Below are 18,568 nucleotides of genomic sequence, written 5' to 3' on the forward strand. Positions count from 1 at the left end.
GGGGTTGGAGGACAGGGTAAGCCCAAGTGCTTACGTGCCAATTGTAAAAGCCCTCTTAAACCGCTAAGACTAATTACGTACAGTTCAAGTAAAACAACGTCTATCTGAGATTTTCTTTTCAACCCCAAGATGCTTGCCTCGTCAGTGTTCACTCCACTGGGCGCTCTGTTGCTGATCACGGGATCTCCGATAAGCAACCCCCGCGGTCTTATCTGGCAAGGGACAGCAGACAGCCTCCCTCATCTTCCCCCGCCGTCACAGATTGTAAATAGACAGCAATCCACCATGTCGTTGAAAAAGGAGTACGTACAGCTCTGAATTCAATGTCACAGGCCATTCAATTAATATAAATGGCAGAACCCCCCGCATTCGAGCATGTCTCTTCGACATGGACGGTCTCTTGATCGACTCCGAAGACCGATACACCCAGATCACCAACGAAGTGCTCCAGATGTATGGAAAGCCCAATCTACCCTGGTCAGTCAAAGCCCAGCTACAGGGACGACCTCAAATCGAGGTATGAGTACACGTATTCCCCTCGTGATCATCCAGAATGTAGCACTCACGCCTCCCATAGGCAAGCAAGATCTTCCATGACTGGGCCCAACTCCCCATCACACCAGAGGAGACCTTTGCCAAGCAGGCGGGCTTAAAAGCCAAGTACTTCCCCCAGTGCCAACCACTACCGGGAGTTCCATCTCTCCTGTCCAACTTGGTGTCCACGCTATCCACCGAGGAGCCAGTGTACATCGCCCTGGCCAGCTCATCCAACAGCCAAAACTTCAAGCTTAAAACCGATCACTTGTCCGACTTGTTCTCTGCATTCCCGCAAGTGCACCGTGTCCTCGGTGATGATCCTCGGATTGGCAAGGGACGCGGCAAGCCATTGCCTGATATCTATCTCCTCGCGTTGGAGACTATTAACACCGAGCTGCGCAGCAGTGGTAAACCCGAGATCACGCCGGCAGAGTGCCTAGTTTTCGAAGATGCTGTTCCCGGTGTGGAGGCTGGACGTCGTGCTGGTATGCAGGTGATTTGGTGCCCGCACCCAGGTCTTTTGGAGGCCTATCAGGGTCGTGAGGAAGAGGTGCTTGCTGGTCGGACTGGACAGCACAAGGAGGAGGAGAAGCCGGAGGCTGAGAAGGAGGCTGAGGAGTTGCAGGCTTGGCGTATTCAGGGTGCAGGTGAGCCTGGTGAGATTGGTGATGGGTGGGGTCTGCTGGTCAACACCTTGGAAGATTTCCCTTATCAGCGGTTCGGAATTCGGATCCCCTGAAGTCTATAGTCATGTAAAAAGATCCCATGCCTACATATCTACAATAAAGAACAGAGAATAAAGATTCTTAAGCAATTATTAATTCGGACGTCAAGTCCTGTTCTCTTTTCTCAATTCAGCTCAAAGGGTTGATGATTGAAGCCAGAAAGTCATCAATCCCGTCCCAGATAAGTGCTTCAATTAAGGTTGGAACAGCTCAAGCAATAATGAGCGAGACTCGTTCCAATAGCCCCGATGATTGAGGCGCCATCCAGCCGTGCTCTACTCCACCCCGACAACGCTTGTTCCGTACCAGAAGTGATGGAATTACCGTTCAACGGCGTGAAAGTATCTTGCTGACATTCCTCAGGCCTTTGTTTTCCGATTCCCTGACGAGTAAGGCTGTATTGTAAAGTTGATTGCTGGCCTGCTCAGTGCCTGCATACAATGGATCGCTTCGGATTCGGAGGCGAAGCGGGATCTCTCGCAAGGCTAGGAAAGTCGGTCTGCCATGCTATCTGATTTACAGCATGGTAGTGCAGATAACCAATCTCTGTTATGGTTTGTTGCAGCAGTTGGACGCTAGATTTCCTCAATCTTCCTGCTTCGATCCTTCGTTTGCATCCTCAACCTGGTCACTGGATCCCAGGAACGGCAGTGACCATACCTTCAAGCTGTTATCGGTCTGTTTGATACCCAACTCTGACTGGCCTTCCTCTGACAACTCGTCTGCGGCGCGGTGTCTCTGGCCAGAGCACGTTGCAACCACATCGCCCATTGGATGGAACACCGTACTTGCAACAGCATCTATCTTATGTGAGCATTCCGGTCTCTCGAAAAGGTTCAGGAATACTCACCATCGTGTACCTTAAACTCCCAATCCGGATTTTGTCCACCGGCGGAATAAATTGGATTCTTCCAACACCTCATTATCCCGTCGGTGCCTCCTGCCCAGACTTCATGGGCCCCATCAGCCCCAGCAGAAACAATGTCAATGTCCATTCGCTGGTTCGTCATGGCCTTGCGTCCACGAAGATAACCCAGCATCTGACCAGTGACTCGAACGTCATACACCAAAACTCCATCACTCTTGCGCTCCGCAATATACAGGTACCGACCACAGGGGCTCCAAGACAGTTGGGTAACACCTTTACCTCCAATGACACGGTTTGCATCAGTCTTTGCAATGTTGAAAGTGCCAAGAAGTTCCCCAGAGCCATTGGAACTATACAGTCCCACATGTCTGGTAAAGGTTCCTGCGGCTAGGATGCCATCGCCGCTTGGGTTGATAGCCAAGGCTGACACAATTCCTTTCATGCCGACCCCTCCACCAACGATCTGTTTGCGTTTGCTGGGAATGGTTGGCATCCATGAGACGGGACCGCTAGTTCCTGGGCGAGACACGTCAAAAAGGCAAATCATGCTGTCAGAGCCTGTCAGGAAGTGGGTTCCTCCAAGTGTGGATGGGTAGATCATTGAGTGCGGAGTGATGAAGGCCTCTGTCGCTGGATTGACTAGGGAGTAGCTCGCCACGGATACTGGGGCAAGTGTTGAAGCGAGCCGGATCGGATGATCACGGACAGATGACAGGAACAGAGTAGTGGAAGGATCTTGGAGGCTGTAGAATGGATAGAAAGCTGTGGCATAGGCGGGTTCTGCTGAAGGAAGTGTCGAATATGGTGATAGGTGGTGAGTAGAGGTCTTCTCTAAGAGATCCGGTGGCCTGCCTGAAGGTTAGTATGTGGTGAAATGAAGATCCAAAGGGAAAATAAAGGACAGCATAATCCCAATGTCACAGACAAACAGAGGATGCCATCTATCTACACAAAGATGAAGCAGTATCCCGTGAATGGGAATTCCAGCTCCTTCCAGCTCATGAAGTGACTTACAGAATATAAGACCGGATATGATGGTCGGCAGAGTTCGCTAAGAGGGTAGTTCCATCAGGACTCCATTGAACAGACTTGAAGTAATCGTCACCGGCAGGGTCAAGCGATTCTTTTGTTTGCTCAGTAGTCGAAGCCACACACACCGGTCTCAAATCCTTTTCATTGGATGTATCCATATTTGGCATGAGCTTGACCCGAAATCTCTAGAATTATTATCATCGTTTGTTTTCCTGAAGCCAACGACTAATCCTCCAGGTCAACGACCCAAACGCGACGGTCGCCGCGACGATCGTTGCCTACGCACCACCTGCCCCGCCTGGAATCTTTCAAAATGATCAGAAACCAAAATCCTTCGATGGCCAGGAGAAAAAAATATCAAAAAGGAGTAGGCTGGGCTGATCACCAACTTCTGCAGAGTGGTTCCAACACTCTCGCGGCTCCCCAGATACAGTCCTCGGAACAACGTTCAACCGTCGACCAAATCTTATCAGCACCGCTCCGTACTTGGCTCCAACCGTCGCAAAGTGAAAACACTCAAAACAGTTCTGCATCTTACGCGGTTGGCAAGATGTTCGCCCCCAAGACAACTGCGCCTGCTTCAGGTGGGCTGACCATCAGCACTTCCTCGACTCCCTTGTTGTGAGTAATTCGCGCCCCTCCCTCAGTCAGCCCTGCTCTCGCAAGCTACTTTCGAAGCCCCCGCAAGATCTTCCAAAGCTCAACGTCTTTCCCTGGTCGCTTGGCATGAACAGTCTTGGAATCTGGGTTTCGGATTCACTGATTACTAAGTGAATCTGGCGCGCAGGCTCCCTGTCCCAGCCGGGTCAAGCGGATGTTGAGTGCGAGGTGCTGAGAATAAAGAAATGACGCTGGTCGGCGCGGCTAGCCACTCTTCACTCGGTTTCATTGGCTCTTCGAGAAGCGCAGGGCTGGCAGATAAATACAGTCCTTGGGAACATAGCTAATAGCTGACTTTTTCTCTTTCATAGTGGTGGCAACACAAACACTCAAAACACATCCACCGCGGCAACGGGCACAACAGGCACCTCTAGTCTTTTCGGCGGCAACACTGCCTCGACCGCACAGTCAAAGCCCCTGTTCGGAGCTACACAACAATCATCAACCCCGGGTTCAAGCATGTTTGGTGGTAATCAGCAACAGCAAGCGGGGACTACACCAAGCATGTTTGGTGGTGCCCAACAACAACAACAGACTGGCGCTACCTCAGCCTTCGGTGGCCAGCAGCAGCAGACTGGAACAACTTCAAGCTTGTTTGGAGGCCCAGCAACCACCACAGCCACACAACCCGCACAGTCAACCGGCCTTTTCGGACAACCGGCAACCCAGACTCAGGCAAAGCCTGCATTTGGCCTCGGGGCCTCTACTACTGGGGGAAGCTTCTTGTAAGTAGAACATCCATCTGACACTCATCACCAGCCGAGACTAACGTCTATGATTAAACAGCAACTCTACTCAGCAACCACTCCAGCAGCAACAACAACAACCCGCGAAGCCCTCCCTCGATGTTTTCAGAAACCCAGGCACAACCCAAACCGCTCAACCTTCCTTGCTTGGACAAAGCACCGCAACAGGGACTGTTGTTCAGGGTGTCAAGGTCGATATCAGCAACCTCCTTCCCACCACCAAATACGAGAGCTGTTCCGATGAACTTCGCAAAGAGATTGAAGCCATCGACAATGCCATTCTTGGTCAGATGAAGCTATGCCACGAGGTTGCAGACATCCTCCCCACAATCGAGTCACAGGGCGCCTCGATCCCCAATGACGTGGACTTTGTGCAAGGAAAGCTGGAGACCATGCAACATGCCTTGGAAAATGACGCCAATGAAATCGACCAGCTGCGCAGCCTGGTCACCCGGGATGCGGCCGAGGCTCAGGTTGCATTCCGCGCCATCGATACCCTCAAGCTACCCCTTCAATATCAGACGACAGGCGGCGGTGGCTGGTGGTCACAGGACCAAAAGGTCGCCGACCGATCGCTTCGGTCGACTCGCAAGAACACCCTTGCGCTACCCGATGACGTAGAAGGGGATCCGGCTACCGTCAAGAGTGTGAATGGTGTTCCCGTGAATCTGGTGGACTACTTCTCCCAGCGCTCAGACGAGATGGGCTCTGTGCTTGACCGCTACAAGGGTAACTTGAAGGAGATTGAAGATCACCTGCACGGCGTGGAACTCTCTTTGAACCGCCAAATCAACGAGTTTGTCAGCAAGTCTCGAGACGGAGCTAGCGCTGGAACTCCCAAGTCGGTCGTCAATGATTTGGCCGCGGTGCTGGGAGATGTCGAGGCTGGTATCATGGGCGTTGCGGCCCGCCTTGGGGGTGTGTCGGAGCAAGTTCAGGAGATGACGCTCGGCCCACTGTCTGTGGAGAGTCGATATGGATACTAAGAGAGGAACTTAGGAACATGTTTCCTCGCAATCTGTACAACTAATACAATCAATGGCTGGCCTTGGGTATCATGGCTGCCTTATGGCTTACGAGACGATCCTCCCAGAGATGACGTAGAGATCGAGTAGTAGTAAGCTACGTAGTAGGTCAAATATCCCCTATTGCTACGTACGATCGTACGTATACATTGTAGCATGAATTTATGGGGCAACGACTCCATTCTATACCAGTTGTTTGACTAGTGATTGATTAGGACGGCAGTACGTATACTTCGGCTATTGCAGAACCCGAATTAGATGGAGCTCATATCAGCCACCCGCAACTATTTCCAGAGCTAAAAGAGCTAGAACAAGTATCTTCAGTCCATTAAACTGCTCAGTTCACTGGAAAGCCCCAGATCTGGGCCCCTGGTCAAGCAAGTCGAAAAAGCAAAAATGCGCAAGAGGCCGCCACTCTTGCGTGATCGTCCCGCAGCTAAAACTAACCTCCACTTTTCCTTCCCCACGATCAACACCACACATGAACTCACATATAGACCACCAATCCTGATAATTTGACCTGCTATATCACAGTCTATTAACCAGCGGTGAAGTTCAATTCCCTCATTACAATCCTTTCCGTCCCGAAAATAACTGCACGGGCATTGAGCCGCGATGGCAAATTTTGCTGACGTTGATGGCAAGATGGCGTGATCGGTCCCCTAGCTGCCTGCTTAGATGCACTGGCGACAACTCAATTGCTGGTGTTCTGTCTGGAGACATGGTCTTATTCCTCTGAGGCGGCCCACCGTTCCATTGTTCTGACTCTCGACGATGGAGTCTTCTTGCCATCTGTCGTCACTGGCGAACCACTCCCTGAAGTAAGTTGGTTTCAAGCGTCTTGGGTGATTGCCGCTGTCGATGGCGCCATTCCCGTGCGCTCCGAGGATTTCAAAGCTGCAATCACGCCAACTCTCCTTCCCTCGATAGGATGGAATGGGAATGGAATGGGAGGATCCGGGGTTGACTCATGCCCCCAGTTCCACAATAAGCTCGTTTCTGGTGGATCGCCCTTCCTTTCTATATAAGTCGTGGTAGCCGTTCAATCTCTCATTGTTGGATTTATACTTCCATCCTTCCATATTTCAATCCTGTCCACAACCAGGGACTCCTTATTCTCTAAGATATTCTCCATTCCTGCCATTGAGGCTATACACTCACCATGGCTCCGTCATTGGAAGTCCCCGTGGCTGTTGCACCGGCACCCGTGGGAAACATCGTCATTCCTAAGAAGGAGATCGCCAGTGACAACAAGTTCGGATATATCCCTGGTCGGACAACCGTGGAAGACCATACCGAGTACGCTCACGAAGATCTGCTGCCCTCTTTTCCGGACATCCATTGGGACGCTCTTGAATACACACCCTACGAGGATCGAGGCTTGAGGGGAGATCCAAAATTCCGGAACCTATTGAAAGATGCTACGGCTGTCTTTGATTACAATCCGAAGATTGGCACTGAGATACACGGCGTGGATCTAGCGAAACTCACCGATGCTCAGAAGGATGATCTTGCCCGGTTGATCGCCTATCGAGGAGTTGTCTTTTTCCGGGCTCAGACGGACTTTGATATTGACGCCCAACGGGATCTGGGAAGACACTTTGGGAAGCTCCACAAGGTGAGCTCTCTTTAAACAGTCGACTACTTTATGCAAAGCAAGTACTAATGATATGCAGCACGCTACTACCGCTGTCCCAAAGAAGAAGGGTCTCGAGGATGTTCACGTCGTTTACGCCGGTGACAACGCTGGAGATAACCGAGCTCTGTTCAGCCCAAGCTTCTTGTGGCACTCAGACGTACGTTGCATCCTACCAATCCCAAATACAATCCAGTTCAGTCAAATACTAACATCTCCTCCCAGGTCACCTACGAAGTACAACCACCATCATACACATCACTAAAACTCCTAACGGGCCCACCCCTCGGCGGCGGCGGCGACACACTCTGGTCCTCCCAATACGCAGCCTACGACATCCTCTCCCCCTTCATGCAAACCTACCTCAAAAATCTAACTGCCCTCCACTCCGCCGACATGCAAGCAAACGACTCTCGAGCCATCGGCCGACCCGTCCGCCGCGAACCAGTCACCACCAAACACCCGCTCATCCGCACAAACCCGGTCACCGGCTGGAACGCGCTCTTTTTCAACCCAGGTTTCGTCACTAAAATCATTGGGATCCCCAAGGCTGAGAGTGATGCTATTATCAAGTACCTCACGGATGTTGTCGCCACCACCCAGGAGATTCATGCGCGTTTCCAGTGGGGTAAGGATGACGTTGCGTTCTGGGATAACAGGACGACGGTATGTATTTCTCAACTATCATCTATCCCACATAGTAGAATATATGCTGACCTAGTTGATCTAGACTCATTCTGCTTCCTACGGCTTCTCACCACACCGACGCCACGCCGTCCGCGTCGCAGTTCAAGCTGAACGTCCTGTCCTCGAGGAATCGGGTAAATCCCAGGAAGAAGACCTGGCTGCCTTGTATGGACTGCCGGCGGTCAACAAGGATGGATCTCGCCAGTCAAACTACAATGACTGAGTGGGATGGAAATACAGGAAACTCATGACGGAAGCGGGCTTCTCATTCTTAATACATAAGCATACTTGCACTTCAGACTTAGCGGAATCAAAGACGGGCGTTATTTTTCTTATCTCAACAGCTCTGCTTCGACTACACTTGAATTCACGTGGTAAAGTAGTGAGTGGTCCGATTTTGTGGGCTTGAATGATCACTGTGTGTTTTCCGCGAAGAATTCGTACTTGGGGCTTCAGGCTTTAGTGGTTTTGGGGCTAGATGAAACTGCCATTGCCATGATTTGCTTGGAAGGCGTGAAAGAATGAGGCTCTTGGAGGCGTTGGAGGAACATGCTAGAATCTTAGCATGTGTTGGAGAGTTGCGGCTAAGATCGCGCTGCATTGAGTACTTGTTCAGTAGTCATTCATTATTGACTTGATACCCCAAACACATTTCTTTCGAATATTCCTATCCTACTGAACTTTGGTCAATGTCGAGGTGTAATAGAGCAGGAGGTTAAACGCCTTCACAAACGAGAAAGAGGGAATCTAGTGATTCTGTTGAGGAGAGGAAGAAGGAGAGACCTGGCAGGGCCTTAAGAGGGCCTCAACAACGGATGAAAGAATCCGGCAGTGGTCGAAGACTGCCTATCTCATCAAGAGCATACTGAGATCAAAAGTCATTGAGGGGAGAAGGATCATATTGAATTACTCAACTACTGCCAGGCACATCACAGCACAGCGCTAATGGCGAGTTGCAATTTGATTTTAAAAGTACAGTGAACAAAGACATGCAAGACCCAAGGCCAATCCAGCGCTTCAAAAACTCAGTATGCAAAAGGAGCAGGAGATCCAGAAAGGTGTTCATCAGCAGAGAGGATCTGACAAGCGCGTTCTAGACCACCATTGTTTGGGGGTTTTTTTAAAATTATTTTCGTTCTTGAGATCGTTGAAAAGTGGTCGAGCTCATGACTTCGCTTCGGTATAATACAGGCCATGTGTCTTTCATCTTCTACCTAGCAATTCTACAGCTGGGTAGACGAGGCAAGACACGGGACAGGGGTGGGGTGAAGGCGAGAGAGACGAGAAAGAGAACCGCTTGTTACTCAAGACTCGTTGATCTTAGCGAGGATCCTATAGAGACGTTAGTCAATGGTCCTAGATGGGTTGCGCTGGAATTGAAACGTGGTGAACATACTCAGAGTCCCGGAAGAGGTGGTACTCCTCCTCACCGACCTTGACGGGGCTGCCACCGAACTGTGAAGATGTGTTAGCATGATGCTCTTTTCATCGGCTGGAGGTTGAGGATGGGGGCATTCGCGATGATCGATGCGACACCGCGGGTACACCCGGAAGATGATTGTAGACGAAACATACCTGAGGAATCAGAACCTTGTCGCCGGCAGAGACACCCATGGGGATGCGGTTGCCATCCTTGGTCAGGAGACCGGGGCCAACAGCGAGGACCTTGGCCTCATTCTGCTCCTTGACGCTGCTCTCGGGGAGGAAGATGCCGGAGGCGGTCTTGGCCTCGGGCTTAATGCGCTGGACCAGGACGCGGTCGAGGAGGGGAGCAAGGCTCTTGATGTTGCGGAGGACAGACTATTGAGAACAAAGTCAGTGAGTTGCGCCGGCGAAGGGAGGTGTTTGCCGGTTGAGTTGTTGATGGAAGGTGGATGTCGGGACTGTCTGTGGGAATTGATTACAGAGGGATTGTAGCTCGAAAAAGAGCTTGGATCAATTGGACGCATTGAATTAGGATGCAAACATACCATTGTGAAGTAGATGGAGTCTTGAAGCCAAGAAGTTGGGGATGGGCGTGGGATGGAGAAAGGAAAGAGAGTTATCCGGGGGGAAGGAAGATCTGGGCTGTCGCGGCGAGAAATTTCCAGAATGCCAAGACCGCGAGCTTCGACTCCCGAGGGACACCCGCGCCGACTTTCGGCTTCTAACCATTTCTATGCCGTCGATGAAGCGTTCTACTCCTCATATGGAAGTAGACCTGTGTTATTTACTACTCGGCTGCTTTTATACTCAATTCTACCTCTTTACTCGCTCATTTATAGTCTTCCACTGACTATCTAGCTCCGTTTCCCTGGGCCGAAGCTACCCCCAGCTATGAGAACCGCCATAAGGCCGAGTTTGGGCACTGTTAATTTTCGTTCCATTTGCATTAAAACGCCGCGGATAACCCAATCCTTTCTCAAATGTAAATTCAAAGTGATCATGAAGAATTTGTAAAGCAGCCGCGTAAACTACCATCTCCGGCCACGCCCACGGCCTCCACCATAGTTGCCGCGCTGCTCATACCCGCCGTATCCCATCTGACCTTGTCCTCCTTGTCCAAAGCCCTGTCCCTGTCCTTGTCCACCGAAGCCAGGCTGGCCTTGCTGGCCTCCACCAGGCTGACCACCCATCATCCCCTGCGCGTGTTGCATGAATGCCATTGGGTCCATGGACGATGGATCAAGTCCCTGGGCCATCATCGACGCGAGCATACCCTGCATCATATCGGAATTCATATCTGGCATTCCCGGCATACCAGCCATAGGAGGTGCACCAGGTCCTGGCGCACCAGGACCGGGAGCTGCACCTGGCATTGGGGGCATCCCCATGCCCAAGAAGGATGACATGTCGTCCATTTGTTTCTTCTGATCTCCAACCTCCTTGCGCACCTCTTGCTGCTTCAAGCAATAGCTAACCCAAGTGAATTCGTCAAAGCCGTAATTGAAGAAGTCTGTGATATCGGTCCCGGGGCGTCGCCAGGGCTTGTCGTCTGCTGGAAAGTCGGCATCCAAATCAGTTGCCATGATTGTCTTTCCCGTCGCGGGGTAGATCGGGTTTCCATTGACGTCGATTGTAGACGTGTGGATAGCTGGATATGAAGAGCCTGGTCTAAGCGGCACGGTCTGTTGTTTCGCGATTGAGGCGGCCGCCGCCGCGGGTACGGGGGTAGAGACATCGAGGTGAGGAGTAGCAGTAGGTGTCGCGGACTTGGAAATTATCGAGGAATCTGCTGAGGGGGGGCGCTGTGGCTCTTGTCGTAAGCTCGCATGGCGCGGATGAGAGCTGTCAAGGTTAGCAAGGGCCATACGTTCGGCGCAAGTACTGAAAGTTGCTTACATCTCTGGTGGAGGCGCATCGGCGGGCGCTTCTGTGATAATATTGAAGTCGTCCTGGGTGATCAAGTCAGCAGGCGTTGTAGATAGTCAAGGTTGCAATCATACATCGTCATCTTCGACCTCTTCTTCTTCCTCGTCCTCGTAGCCGTCCTGGTATTGCTCTGAGGCTGCATTGTGGGTGTTGTTCTGTGCCTGGCCAGCTGGCACAGAGTCTGCGGGATCGTAGAAATCGTCTTCTTCGTCCTCCATGGTTTTTGATTTTCGATCTCAAGGATATGAGAGCAGGAGGAAGTGTAGCAATTATGCGGTCGAGATGCTCCGCGAGTTGATTGCACGCAAGTTTGTTCTGTTTGCACTACCGCCGGAGCTCGGTTTTCTATGATGGGAGAGTCCAGGTTATTGCTTTGCAAGTCGTAGTACTTCCAATCACAAATTATGCTCTGCATTTCTAACAATCAGTGTACTCAGAACTATGGCCTTGAGATGAGGATCCGGATATCTTACCTAGAAAGCAAGGTGGTTCTAGCAGATCATGCAGTCAGAATCCGGGGTTAACTATATATTTTGTTCTCCTGTAGGCATTCCCCACTATATATCCTGATACCATTCATTATCTCACTAATGAACGTATTCTGGATGGATTGCGAATAACAGATAATAGACTTTGGCAGGCTCAAAAACCTCCGACTTGCTCTATTCCTCAATTCTGTCATGTCTATCTATCTCTCTACCAATTGAAGTGAAATTCCCCTGCTTGAGTATAGTCACGTGCCAACGCGCCAAAGACGTCAGTGATGCGGATGTCTAACGGTTTTTCGTCAGTACCAACACCACTTTGAAATCTTCTCACAAGTGTGCCTTGGAAGACTGTTTAAGATGGAATCATCCGAGCAAGACAGCCGAACCTCCACGCCACGGTCGTTCACCGGCCAGACCGTGTCCGCCGAGGACATGCTCAAGTCGCAAACCGTCGGTCTCGTGCATCTGTCCGACTTTCGCAAGCGGCGCGCAGAGGTTCTGGAGCAAAAGGAGCGCGAGGCACATGATAAGTCCCTTGGGCGACTGGCATCTGGTAATTCACGAAGCGCAACTCCTTCTGCAGGCGAAATAACTGACGGGTAAGTTCCAAGGACCGCATTTCCGTGCCGCGCGAGTCTAAGCTGATCGCGTCGCAATAGGTCTTCGACTCCTCGAAGCGACGCCCCTCCGAAGAAGAAGAAGAAGAAGGCGCTCGTCAAGAGTAAGCTTTCTTTCGGTGATGATCATGACGACACAGGGGAAGACTCCGCCGCAACTCCGCGCGACTCGAGTGTATCACGATCCGGTTCAAAGACACCTGTTGATGACGGCGCTATGTCTGCTGCGGCTGTCCGTCGCATGAAGGCGAACCCAAATGCGCCACCTCCTCCCAAGGCGATGACCAAGGCCGCGATGGAAGCGGAGGCGCAGGCTCGCGATACACTACGGAAGGAATTCTTGGCGATGCAAGAGTCGGTTAAGAATACCGAGATTGCTGTTCCGTTTGTCTTCTTTGACGGTACTAGCATACCTGCTGGCTCAGTCAAAATGAAAAAGGGAGACCATATCTGGTTGTTCCTCGATCGGTGCCGTAAAGTGGGTGCTGAACTAGGAGTTGGTGGAGCCAATGGAGCCTCCAAGGCACGCAAAGAATGGGCACGCATCAGCGTTGATGATCTGATGCTTGTCAAAGGCGATGTGATCGTCCCGCATGTAAGTTTGTTCACTGATCCTGTACTTTCGCCGATCTCGAACTGACATCTGCATAGCATTACGAGTTCTACTACTTCATCGCCAATCGAATTCCAAGTTACTCCAAAGCTGGCGGTTTGCTATTCAATTATTCAGATAAGCCTGCGCCAGCCAAGTCAAACGATGATGATCCGCTCTATCGCCCAAGTGATCACAAATTAGAAGGCGCCGATTACGATGCTACCGAAACCAAGGTCGTAGATCGACGTTGGTACGAAAAGAACAAGCACATTTACCCGGCCAGTTTATGGAACGAGTATGAGCCAGGGAAGGAGTTTGAGGAAAAGATGACGTCTACGCGGCGTGATGCATTGGGAAATACATTCTTCTTTTAGCGGATTTTCATGGTGGCTATTTACGTTGATATCCAGGCGCTACAAGGGAAAAATTAGACTCATGCAAACCCAAGCTCAATTGATGCTTTTTTTGTTACCGGCGGCCGAGGCGAGTCCTCGGCCTCAGGTGACCTCCCAACTTCCATCCAACACTTCCATCCGTACTCACACTTCGCACATCATGGATTTCCACTTGCGATGCAATTCGCTTAAATGCAGGGCGCAATTGAAGGAGAGGGCCGTGGTAACGACTTGTTCGTAAGTCTTACATGTCTTGGTTTGATCTTGGCATGGCGCTGATGTTGCCAGTCACATCTTCTGCCTTGGATGCGCAGACGGTCTCGGCCTTTCACTTCCCACGGCAGACGATCGCCGATGCCCTGCCTGCCAGACTGTACTTTCCAATCCTGATGATGCCGTGTCCACCATCTTGAACCCAACAGAAGACTACAAAACAAGTGTGCTGAGTGGACTCGACCCGAACACAATCATGGAGTGCGCTGGCCGGGCATTGGGATTCTGGGCTTATCAAAGTACCCAAGAGATGTGAGTCAAAACACCCCGGCATCATGCTTGAAACATACCAACTGAGCTCCAATACACAGATTCTACCAGGAATTCCTTGGGAAGAGCCTCACCGACAAGTATGCCAGTCTGAGCACACAGATGGACAAGGTCATCCACAATGCAAACTCAGAGATCTCAACCTTGCATAGCAAAGTCTCAGGTATACTACACTAGATGAATCTCTTTGTGAAGCCTTGTTGCTAAAACCGCCGGCCTCCACCAGACTTGCAAGCAGCACAAGAACAATTGCAGAAAAAGAATCAAGAACTCGTCGATCTTTACCGCGATAAATCAAAGAAGCTCACCCAAATGAGAAACCTCTACAACCTGCTCAAGGCTCGCGCCATGAAATCCCGAATGGAGACCGCCGCTTCGGAGAACGTTTCTCAAACCCTGAATACCATCTCACCACGCACTGGTCCGGCCATGCCCCCAGCCCAACCTGGAACGTCAATGCCGAATATCCAAAAAGCCCGTACTCCCAAAACACATTCGTTCCCTTTTAGCCCTGAAGGCGTGGAGCAGCTACACCGTTACCAACGCAGTGGGACTGGGAGCTCGAAAATGTCGAGACCACAGATGGGAGGCAAGTCAGCCATGCCACCTCCAGGGGGTCATGCAGTTTTTAATATTCGGACTGGTGAGTCACACATAAGTCCTCTGATGTTCGATACTGATTCGTCTTGTCCAGCTCAAACAAATGCGACGAATCAACAGCATCGAACCCGTCTTCCACATCAAAATCGCCCGCCGACAGTAACGTCTCAGCTTCCTCCAGAGAATGAGATTCTTGCACGCTTTGGAAATTAACACGCGGCTGTTCTATATATGCTTCGTACCCTGGAAAGTATGCCATAGGAGTTCTATATCAGTTCCGTGGTGGGTTATTTGTACCTTCAACCTTGATACACCGCAGCTTTGATGAGGTTGAGATTGACAAAGGCATTGCTGTTGCCTGTCACCATATTTCCCACAATACAATGTTTACTTGAAAGATATGTTTATTCGTGCTTGTATTTAAAGGCGAACCTGTAGCTCCATTACTCTCATGGCTAGTATCTGGCAAGACAATCCTGTACAAACGCTAGATTTCATCCCTAGTATACCCGCGGCTTCTGTACGTCTTATATCTTAAACAATGATCATTTTTAACAATCGGAGTTTCGCATGACTAGCGTAGCTCCTGGTCTACTAATCTCTTATATAGTACCCTATACATAAAAAACAAGATCAAATCCCAATCCACAAGCCTCTTTCCCTCGTAAAATCTTGCTTTCTATATCGGTAACGACAAAACAACCATTCCAACCAAGCTCTACTTCGCAACCCAAACCTTTCACTCTCCAACAATCCTAACTTAACAATATCTCGTCCTCTTTACACTCCTACACTCACACCTACAGTACTACAACCCAATCTCCAGCCCTATACTAACTAACCCCATCGGGTAATCTCAAACCCGTCCCCGTTCGCCCGCGGGCCGCCCTCGGATTAGCGGAAGCTCACCACCTACCCGCCCCTCGGTAACCCGCATAACCATGCCCCCATTCCCCTTCAGTTCAAGCTCTAGAACAAAGCTCAAGCTCTAGCACGGTCCTTACCTTATCGCTTCCCATGACGATCCACGATCCCAGATCGATGGTTCCATCGGGTAGATGGTAAATCTGGGGTGCAGGAGCTTGTGTGGAGTTTTTGTATTTGTGTATTTTTGGAGTTTGGGTGTATTTGTGTATTTTTTGTTTTTTATACTACATACCACCTATATAACACTTTACTGCCCTCTTTGCTATTGTTTTACATGTACTCTAATGGACAAGATTGATTTGGAAATTAGTTCCGAGAATAATTGAAGCAATGGTAATACTGCTTATAATCCTCTTTATTATAATACTAAAGGATATCAATTCCTGTTGCGTGCCATAGCAGCATGTTGCATTACTTCAACGGAGGATATTGTCCACATTACGTAGTCATTTACTTCATTGTCATCCCCTGGAGTACAACCTTATGCCTCGACAGCAATGGAAAATAAAACATTGTATCATCACTTGATATTATCCGAAGGGAAATCCCGATCTAAATCCCCCCGGTACGATTCAACATAAAAGGAAATCTAATCATGTACGTCGGGCACCAAGCATCCGGTCTTTTAGTCCGGGCGGGAAGAAACGCCATACCCACGACCAGCAAAACAGGGCCAAAGCCTGGGGGAAGTAAAAGAGAAAGAAGCCAGGGTCCAAAATCCCCAAGACTCGCTTTTCTTCCTTTTTTTATAACCCAGGCTGAGAAAAAAAACCCCGCAAATTTCATATCATGCCATGCATTATCACAAACCCATGCAACGGAGTTGACGCTGCAGAAACAAACAAAAATAAAACAAAAAAGAAAAGAGAGCACGGGGGTAGTCATTTATGCGCTGAATTCCTTGACATCGGACTTCTTGCCCTGAAGGGCCAGAGGCACGATACCAGAGACGTGCATCTCGGGGCCGTAGACGTGCATGTCGAGGCCAAGCTCGATGCCGACGGACTTGATGTTCTTCAGACCCTCCTGGTAGTTGGGGCCGGCACGGCGGACCCAGATCTGGACCTTGTGCTCAATGAGGACGGGGGCGAATTCGCGGATGGCGCGAATCACACCCTTGAAGGTGGAAGCAACATTGGTGAAGTTGGCAATACCTCCACCGATGAAGAGGACCTTGCCCTCGGGGTGGATGGGGGCGCGGAGCATCAGATCGAGGACGGTCTTAGCGTAGGAGTATGTCTGGCCTGTAATGCAGTTAGTGAGAGCTCAACCAAAAAAGATTTTGAACGGGAGATTATCAAACGTACCCTCGGAGGGAGCACCGGAGTATTCGCCGTAGTTGGCGAGCTCGCTAACGAAACCAGCAGAGGCAATAGCGTCGGCGTAGACGACGGAAGCACCACCACCAGCAACCAGAGTCCAGATACGGCCGTTGGCGTTCAGGACAGTCAACTTGAGGGAGGCACCAGTCTTGGCGTCCATGTCAGAGATGAACTTCTCCTCCTTGCTCAGCTCACGGCCGAAAGGAGCGGGGAACTCCATGGGGGGACCGGCATCGATGTTGACCTTGCCATCGGTGGAGGGGAGGGCAGGCAGACCCAGAGCGGTGGCGCTACGGGCAACAGCCCACTTGGTACCGCACTCGAACTCAGCAGTCTGGTCAAGCTTGGCAGCCAGGTCGAGGAAGTAGACATCGGCGGAGGTGGCATCGGCGTTGGGGATGACGACCAGAGGGTTGATCTCCAGGTAGGTGAACTGGCAGTCGACGTAGACGGCGTACAGGCGGCAGATGAAGTCCACGAGGACGTTGTGAATGCCCTTGGGCACCTTGCTCAGCAGAGCGGAGGCAATCTCCTCGTTGGAGGGGAACTTCTTCAGGTCGACGGGAATGAGGAGCTTCTCAGCCTTGGCATCGACATCACCGACATCAACACCACCCTCGTGGTAGAAGAGGATCCAGTCGCCCTAAATTTGGGTTAGTTTACTAATTTTACTCCAATTGTTTTGTTTCAAATCCAATTGCTATCATCTGATCACAATTGTTTTCCTCGGAAGGGAGCTTCTTACCTCACGGACGGAGTTAATGCAGACGTAGCTATAGCCCCAAAGTTAGTTGCTGAACCAATTGGTTGACACTGTTGCAAGAATCTCATACCTCTCAGTCTCCTGAGCGTGGGGAACCATAGGCTCAACGAGGAACTGGCGCAGAACACCGGTAACGTGCTCAACGGGGACCTCCTTGGTAGCGCGGGCCTCAATCCACTCCCGAGCCTCAGCCCAGGTCTTGTTGAGGGCGAGGAGGCCGGACTTGCCTCGACGCTTGATCAATTGATCGGGCTTAGCGACGAATTTAGAGCCGGGAACGAGCAGCCATGGGTAGGTGACCTCGGCCTGGTCGAGGACATCCTTGACGGCCTTGTCTTCGGGGAAGTGGAGGGAGGCGAGACGAGGAGGAGGGTTGTGTGTGGAGGAAGGAGGGAGAGGGGTAGGCTTGATGACGGGAGCGCGAGTGAGGTGGTAGTTGAGGATGGCCTTGCCGTCGGCCTCGAGGATAGACTTGGCGGACATGGTTGTGTGTGTGAGGTTGTATGTGTATATGGGAAGTGAAAAAGATGGAGAAGGAGGAAGGGAGGGAGAGAAGTAGTCAAGAGGAGGAGTAGCAAGAAATTATTGCAGGAGAAGGTTTGATTGAAGCAGTAACCCACCCAGTTGAGTCGGGGTTGGCGGGACAAGTAGTGGACTGGAAGATACGGCGTACGGAGAAGACAAAAAAAAAGAATTGTGCTGGAGATTACAGCGTACAATTGAGAGGTCCGATCCACCGGTTGAGGGAGACTTGAGAGATGGTGGGGTTCGTTTTGTGAGAGAGGCCACCAGCTTAACTCCAGTAAAGAACTGTCCCGAGTGAGTCTTGCCAGGGCGTTGGGGAGATCTGCCGTATGGTAATTACCTGTATCAGGTATACTCAAAGCTACACCGTAGCTTCTCGAACTTTTTGACAGAATCCACTCCACGAAGCAGGATGGTGTAGCTAGCGGTGACCCCCGATACCGCTCCTTTTTTGTTTTGTTGTTTCTATTCCATTCTGTTGGGTTTTTAGAAATAATTGAGACAACTCAGGGGCGAAATATAATGT

General features: G+C 50.8%; 9 protein-coding genes across 9 annotated transcripts; 5 read left to right on the forward strand and 4 right to left on the reverse strand.

The window, feature by feature from the left end:
- Window positions 1-241: 241 nt before the first annotated feature.
- N7473_004620 (haloacid dehalogenase superfamily protein) lies at window positions 242-1,352 on the forward strand. The gene is made up of 3 exons (XM_057150560.1): window positions 242-302; window positions 358-517; window positions 578-1,352. The coding sequence occupies exons 1-3, from the start codon at window positions 286-288 to the stop codon at window positions 1,274-1,276; spliced, it is 876 nt and encodes a 291-aa protein (XP_057010670.1). The 5' UTR covers window positions 242-285; the 3' UTR covers window positions 1,277-1,352.
- An 18-nt stretch (window positions 1,353-1,370) lies between these two features.
- Window positions 1,371-3,627, reverse strand: N7473_004621 (uncharacterized protein). The gene is made up of 3 exons (XM_057150561.1): window positions 3,145-3,627; window positions 2,113-2,978; window positions 1,371-2,062 (listed from the first exon to the last, which is right to left on the reverse strand). Exons 1-3 carry the CDS (start codon window positions 3,327-3,329, stop codon window positions 1,848-1,850), a joined length of 1,266 nt encoding a protein of 421 aa, XP_057010671.1. The 5' UTR covers window positions 3,330-3,627; the 3' UTR covers window positions 1,371-1,847.
- Window positions 3,628-3,670: 43 nt separating this feature from the next.
- N7473_004622 (nucleoporin FG repeat-containing protein) lies at window positions 3,671-5,649 on the forward strand. Its single transcript, XM_057150562.1, has 3 exons — window positions 3,671-3,783; window positions 4,134-4,547; window positions 4,609-5,649. The coding sequence occupies exons 1-3, from the start codon at window positions 3,713-3,715 to the stop codon at window positions 5,552-5,554; spliced, it is 1,431 nt and encodes a 476-aa protein (XP_057010672.1). The 5' UTR covers window positions 3,671-3,712; the 3' UTR covers window positions 5,555-5,649.
- A 262-nt stretch (window positions 5,650-5,911) lies between these two features.
- N7473_004623 (TauD/TfdA dioxygenase family protein) lies at window positions 5,912-8,257 on the forward strand. The gene is made up of 5 exons (XM_057150563.1): window positions 5,912-6,141; window positions 6,239-7,211; window positions 7,270-7,389; window positions 7,455-7,895; window positions 7,960-8,257. Exons 2-5 carry the CDS (start codon window positions 6,756-6,758, stop codon window positions 8,137-8,139), a joined length of 1,197 nt encoding a protein of 398 aa, XP_057010673.1. The 5' UTR covers window positions 5,912-6,141; window positions 6,239-6,755; the 3' UTR covers window positions 8,140-8,257.
- A 963-nt stretch (window positions 8,258-9,220) lies between these two features.
- Window positions 9,221-9,889, reverse strand: N7473_004624 (GroES family chaperonin; the record flags this gene model as incomplete). Its single annotated transcript, XM_057150564.1, has 4 exons — window positions 9,221-9,248; window positions 9,313-9,371; window positions 9,492-9,716; window positions 9,887-9,889. The coding sequence occupies 4 exons, from the start codon at window positions 9,887-9,889 to the stop codon at window positions 9,221-9,223; spliced, it is 315 nt and encodes a 104-aa protein (XP_057010674.1).
- A 480-nt stretch (window positions 9,890-10,369) lies between these two features.
- Window positions 10,370-11,485, reverse strand: fip1 (cleavage polyadenylation factor subunit FIP1; the record flags this gene model as incomplete). The annotated part of the gene is made up of 3 exons (XM_057150565.1): window positions 10,370-11,183; window positions 11,238-11,290; window positions 11,342-11,485. The coding sequence occupies 3 exons, from the start codon at window positions 11,483-11,485 to the stop codon at window positions 10,370-10,372; spliced, it is 1,011 nt and encodes a 336-aa protein (XP_057010675.1).
- Window positions 11,486-12,112: 627 nt separating this feature from the next.
- N7473_004626 (FAM50/XAP5 family protein) lies at window positions 12,113-13,341 on the forward strand (the record flags this gene model as incomplete). Its single annotated transcript, XM_057150566.1, has 3 exons — window positions 12,113-12,354; window positions 12,415-12,967; window positions 13,024-13,341. The coding sequence occupies 3 exons, from the start codon at window positions 12,113-12,115 to the stop codon at window positions 13,339-13,341; spliced, it is 1,113 nt and encodes a 370-aa protein (XP_057010676.1).
- Window positions 13,342-13,522: 181 nt separating this feature from the next.
- On the forward strand, window positions 13,523-14,718 carry N7473_004627 (uncharacterized protein; the record flags this gene model as incomplete). The annotated part of the gene is made up of 5 exons (XM_057150567.1): window positions 13,523-13,599; window positions 13,651-13,887; window positions 13,947-14,068; window positions 14,132-14,548; window positions 14,600-14,718. The coding sequence occupies 5 exons, from the start codon at window positions 13,523-13,525 to the stop codon at window positions 14,716-14,718; spliced, it is 972 nt and encodes a 323-aa protein (XP_057010677.1).
- Window positions 14,719-15,859: 1,141 nt separating this feature from the next.
- On the reverse strand, window positions 15,860-18,262 carry aclA (putative ATP citrate lyase subunit (Acl)). Its single transcript, XM_057150568.1, has 4 exons — window positions 17,588-18,262; window positions 17,500-17,527; window positions 16,740-17,397; window positions 15,860-16,676 (listed from the first exon to the last, which is right to left on the reverse strand). The coding sequence occupies exons 1-4, from the start codon at window positions 17,998-18,000 to the stop codon at window positions 16,318-16,320; spliced, it is 1,458 nt and encodes a 485-aa protein (XP_057010678.1). The 5' UTR covers window positions 18,001-18,262; the 3' UTR covers window positions 15,860-16,317.
- Window positions 18,263-18,568: the final 306 nt, after the last annotated feature.

This window comes from Penicillium subrubescens, assembly GCF_028828155.1.
Source record: "Penicillium subrubescens strain IBT 31985 chromosome Unknown utg000003l_segment0_segment0, whole genome shotgun sequence".
Lineage (NCBI taxonomy): Eukaryota > Fungi > Ascomycota > Eurotiomycetes > Eurotiales > Aspergillaceae > Penicillium > Penicillium subrubescens.

Bases quoted from the DNA above. Each gene is read 5' to 3' on its own strand.
- N7473_004620 (XM_057150560.1), top strand. The intron at 518-577 runs GTATGAGTACAC...CGCCTCCCATAG, and splicing joins AGGGACGACCTCAAATCGAG to GCAAGCAAGATCTTCCATGA.
- N7473_004621 (XM_057150561.1), bottom strand. From the start codon at position 3,329: ATGCCAAATATGGATACATCCAATGAAAAGGATTTGAGACCGGTGTGT. The intron at 2,979-3,144 runs GTAAGTCACTTC...ACCTTCAGGCAG, and splicing joins CATATCCGGTCTTATATTCT to GCCACCGGATCTCTTAGAGA. The intron at 2,063-2,112 runs GTGAGTATTCCT...CACATAAGATAG, and splicing joins GGAGTTTAAGGTACACGATG to ATGCTGTTGCAAGTACGGTG.
- N7473_004622 (XM_057150562.1), top strand. From the start codon at position 3,713: ATGTTCGCCCCCAAGACAACTGCGCCTGCTTCAGGTGGGCTGACCATC. The intron at 3,784-4,133 runs GTGAGTAATTCG...TCTCTTTCATAG, and splicing joins ACTTCCTCGACTCCCTTGTT to TGGTGGCAACACAAACACTC. The intron at 4,548-4,608 runs GTAAGTAGAACA...ATGATTAAACAG, and splicing joins ACTACTGGGGGAAGCTTCTT to CAACTCTACTCAGCAACCAC.
- N7473_004623 (XM_057150563.1), top strand. From the start codon at position 6,756: ATGGCTCCGTCATTGGAAGTCCCCGTGGCTGTTGCACCGGCACCCGTG. The intron at 7,390-7,454 runs GTACGTTGCATC...ATCTCCTCCCAG, and splicing joins GCTTCTTGTGGCACTCAGAC to GTCACCTACGAAGTACAACC. The intron at 7,896-7,959 runs GTATGTATTTCT...TAGTTGATCTAG, and splicing joins TCTGGGATAACAGGACGACG to ACTCATTCTGCTTCCTACGG.
- aclA (XM_057150568.1), bottom strand. From the start codon at position 18,000: ATGTCCGCCAAGTCTATCCTCGAGGCCGACGGCAAGGCCATCCTCAAC. The intron at 17,528-17,587 runs GTATGAGATTCT...TTGGGGCTATAG, and splicing joins CACGCTCAGGAGACTGAGAG to CTACGTCTGCATTAACTCCG. The intron at 16,677-16,739 runs GTACGTTTGATA...ACTGCATTACAG, and splicing joins CTCCGGTGCTCCCTCCGAGG to GCCAGACATACTCCTACGCT.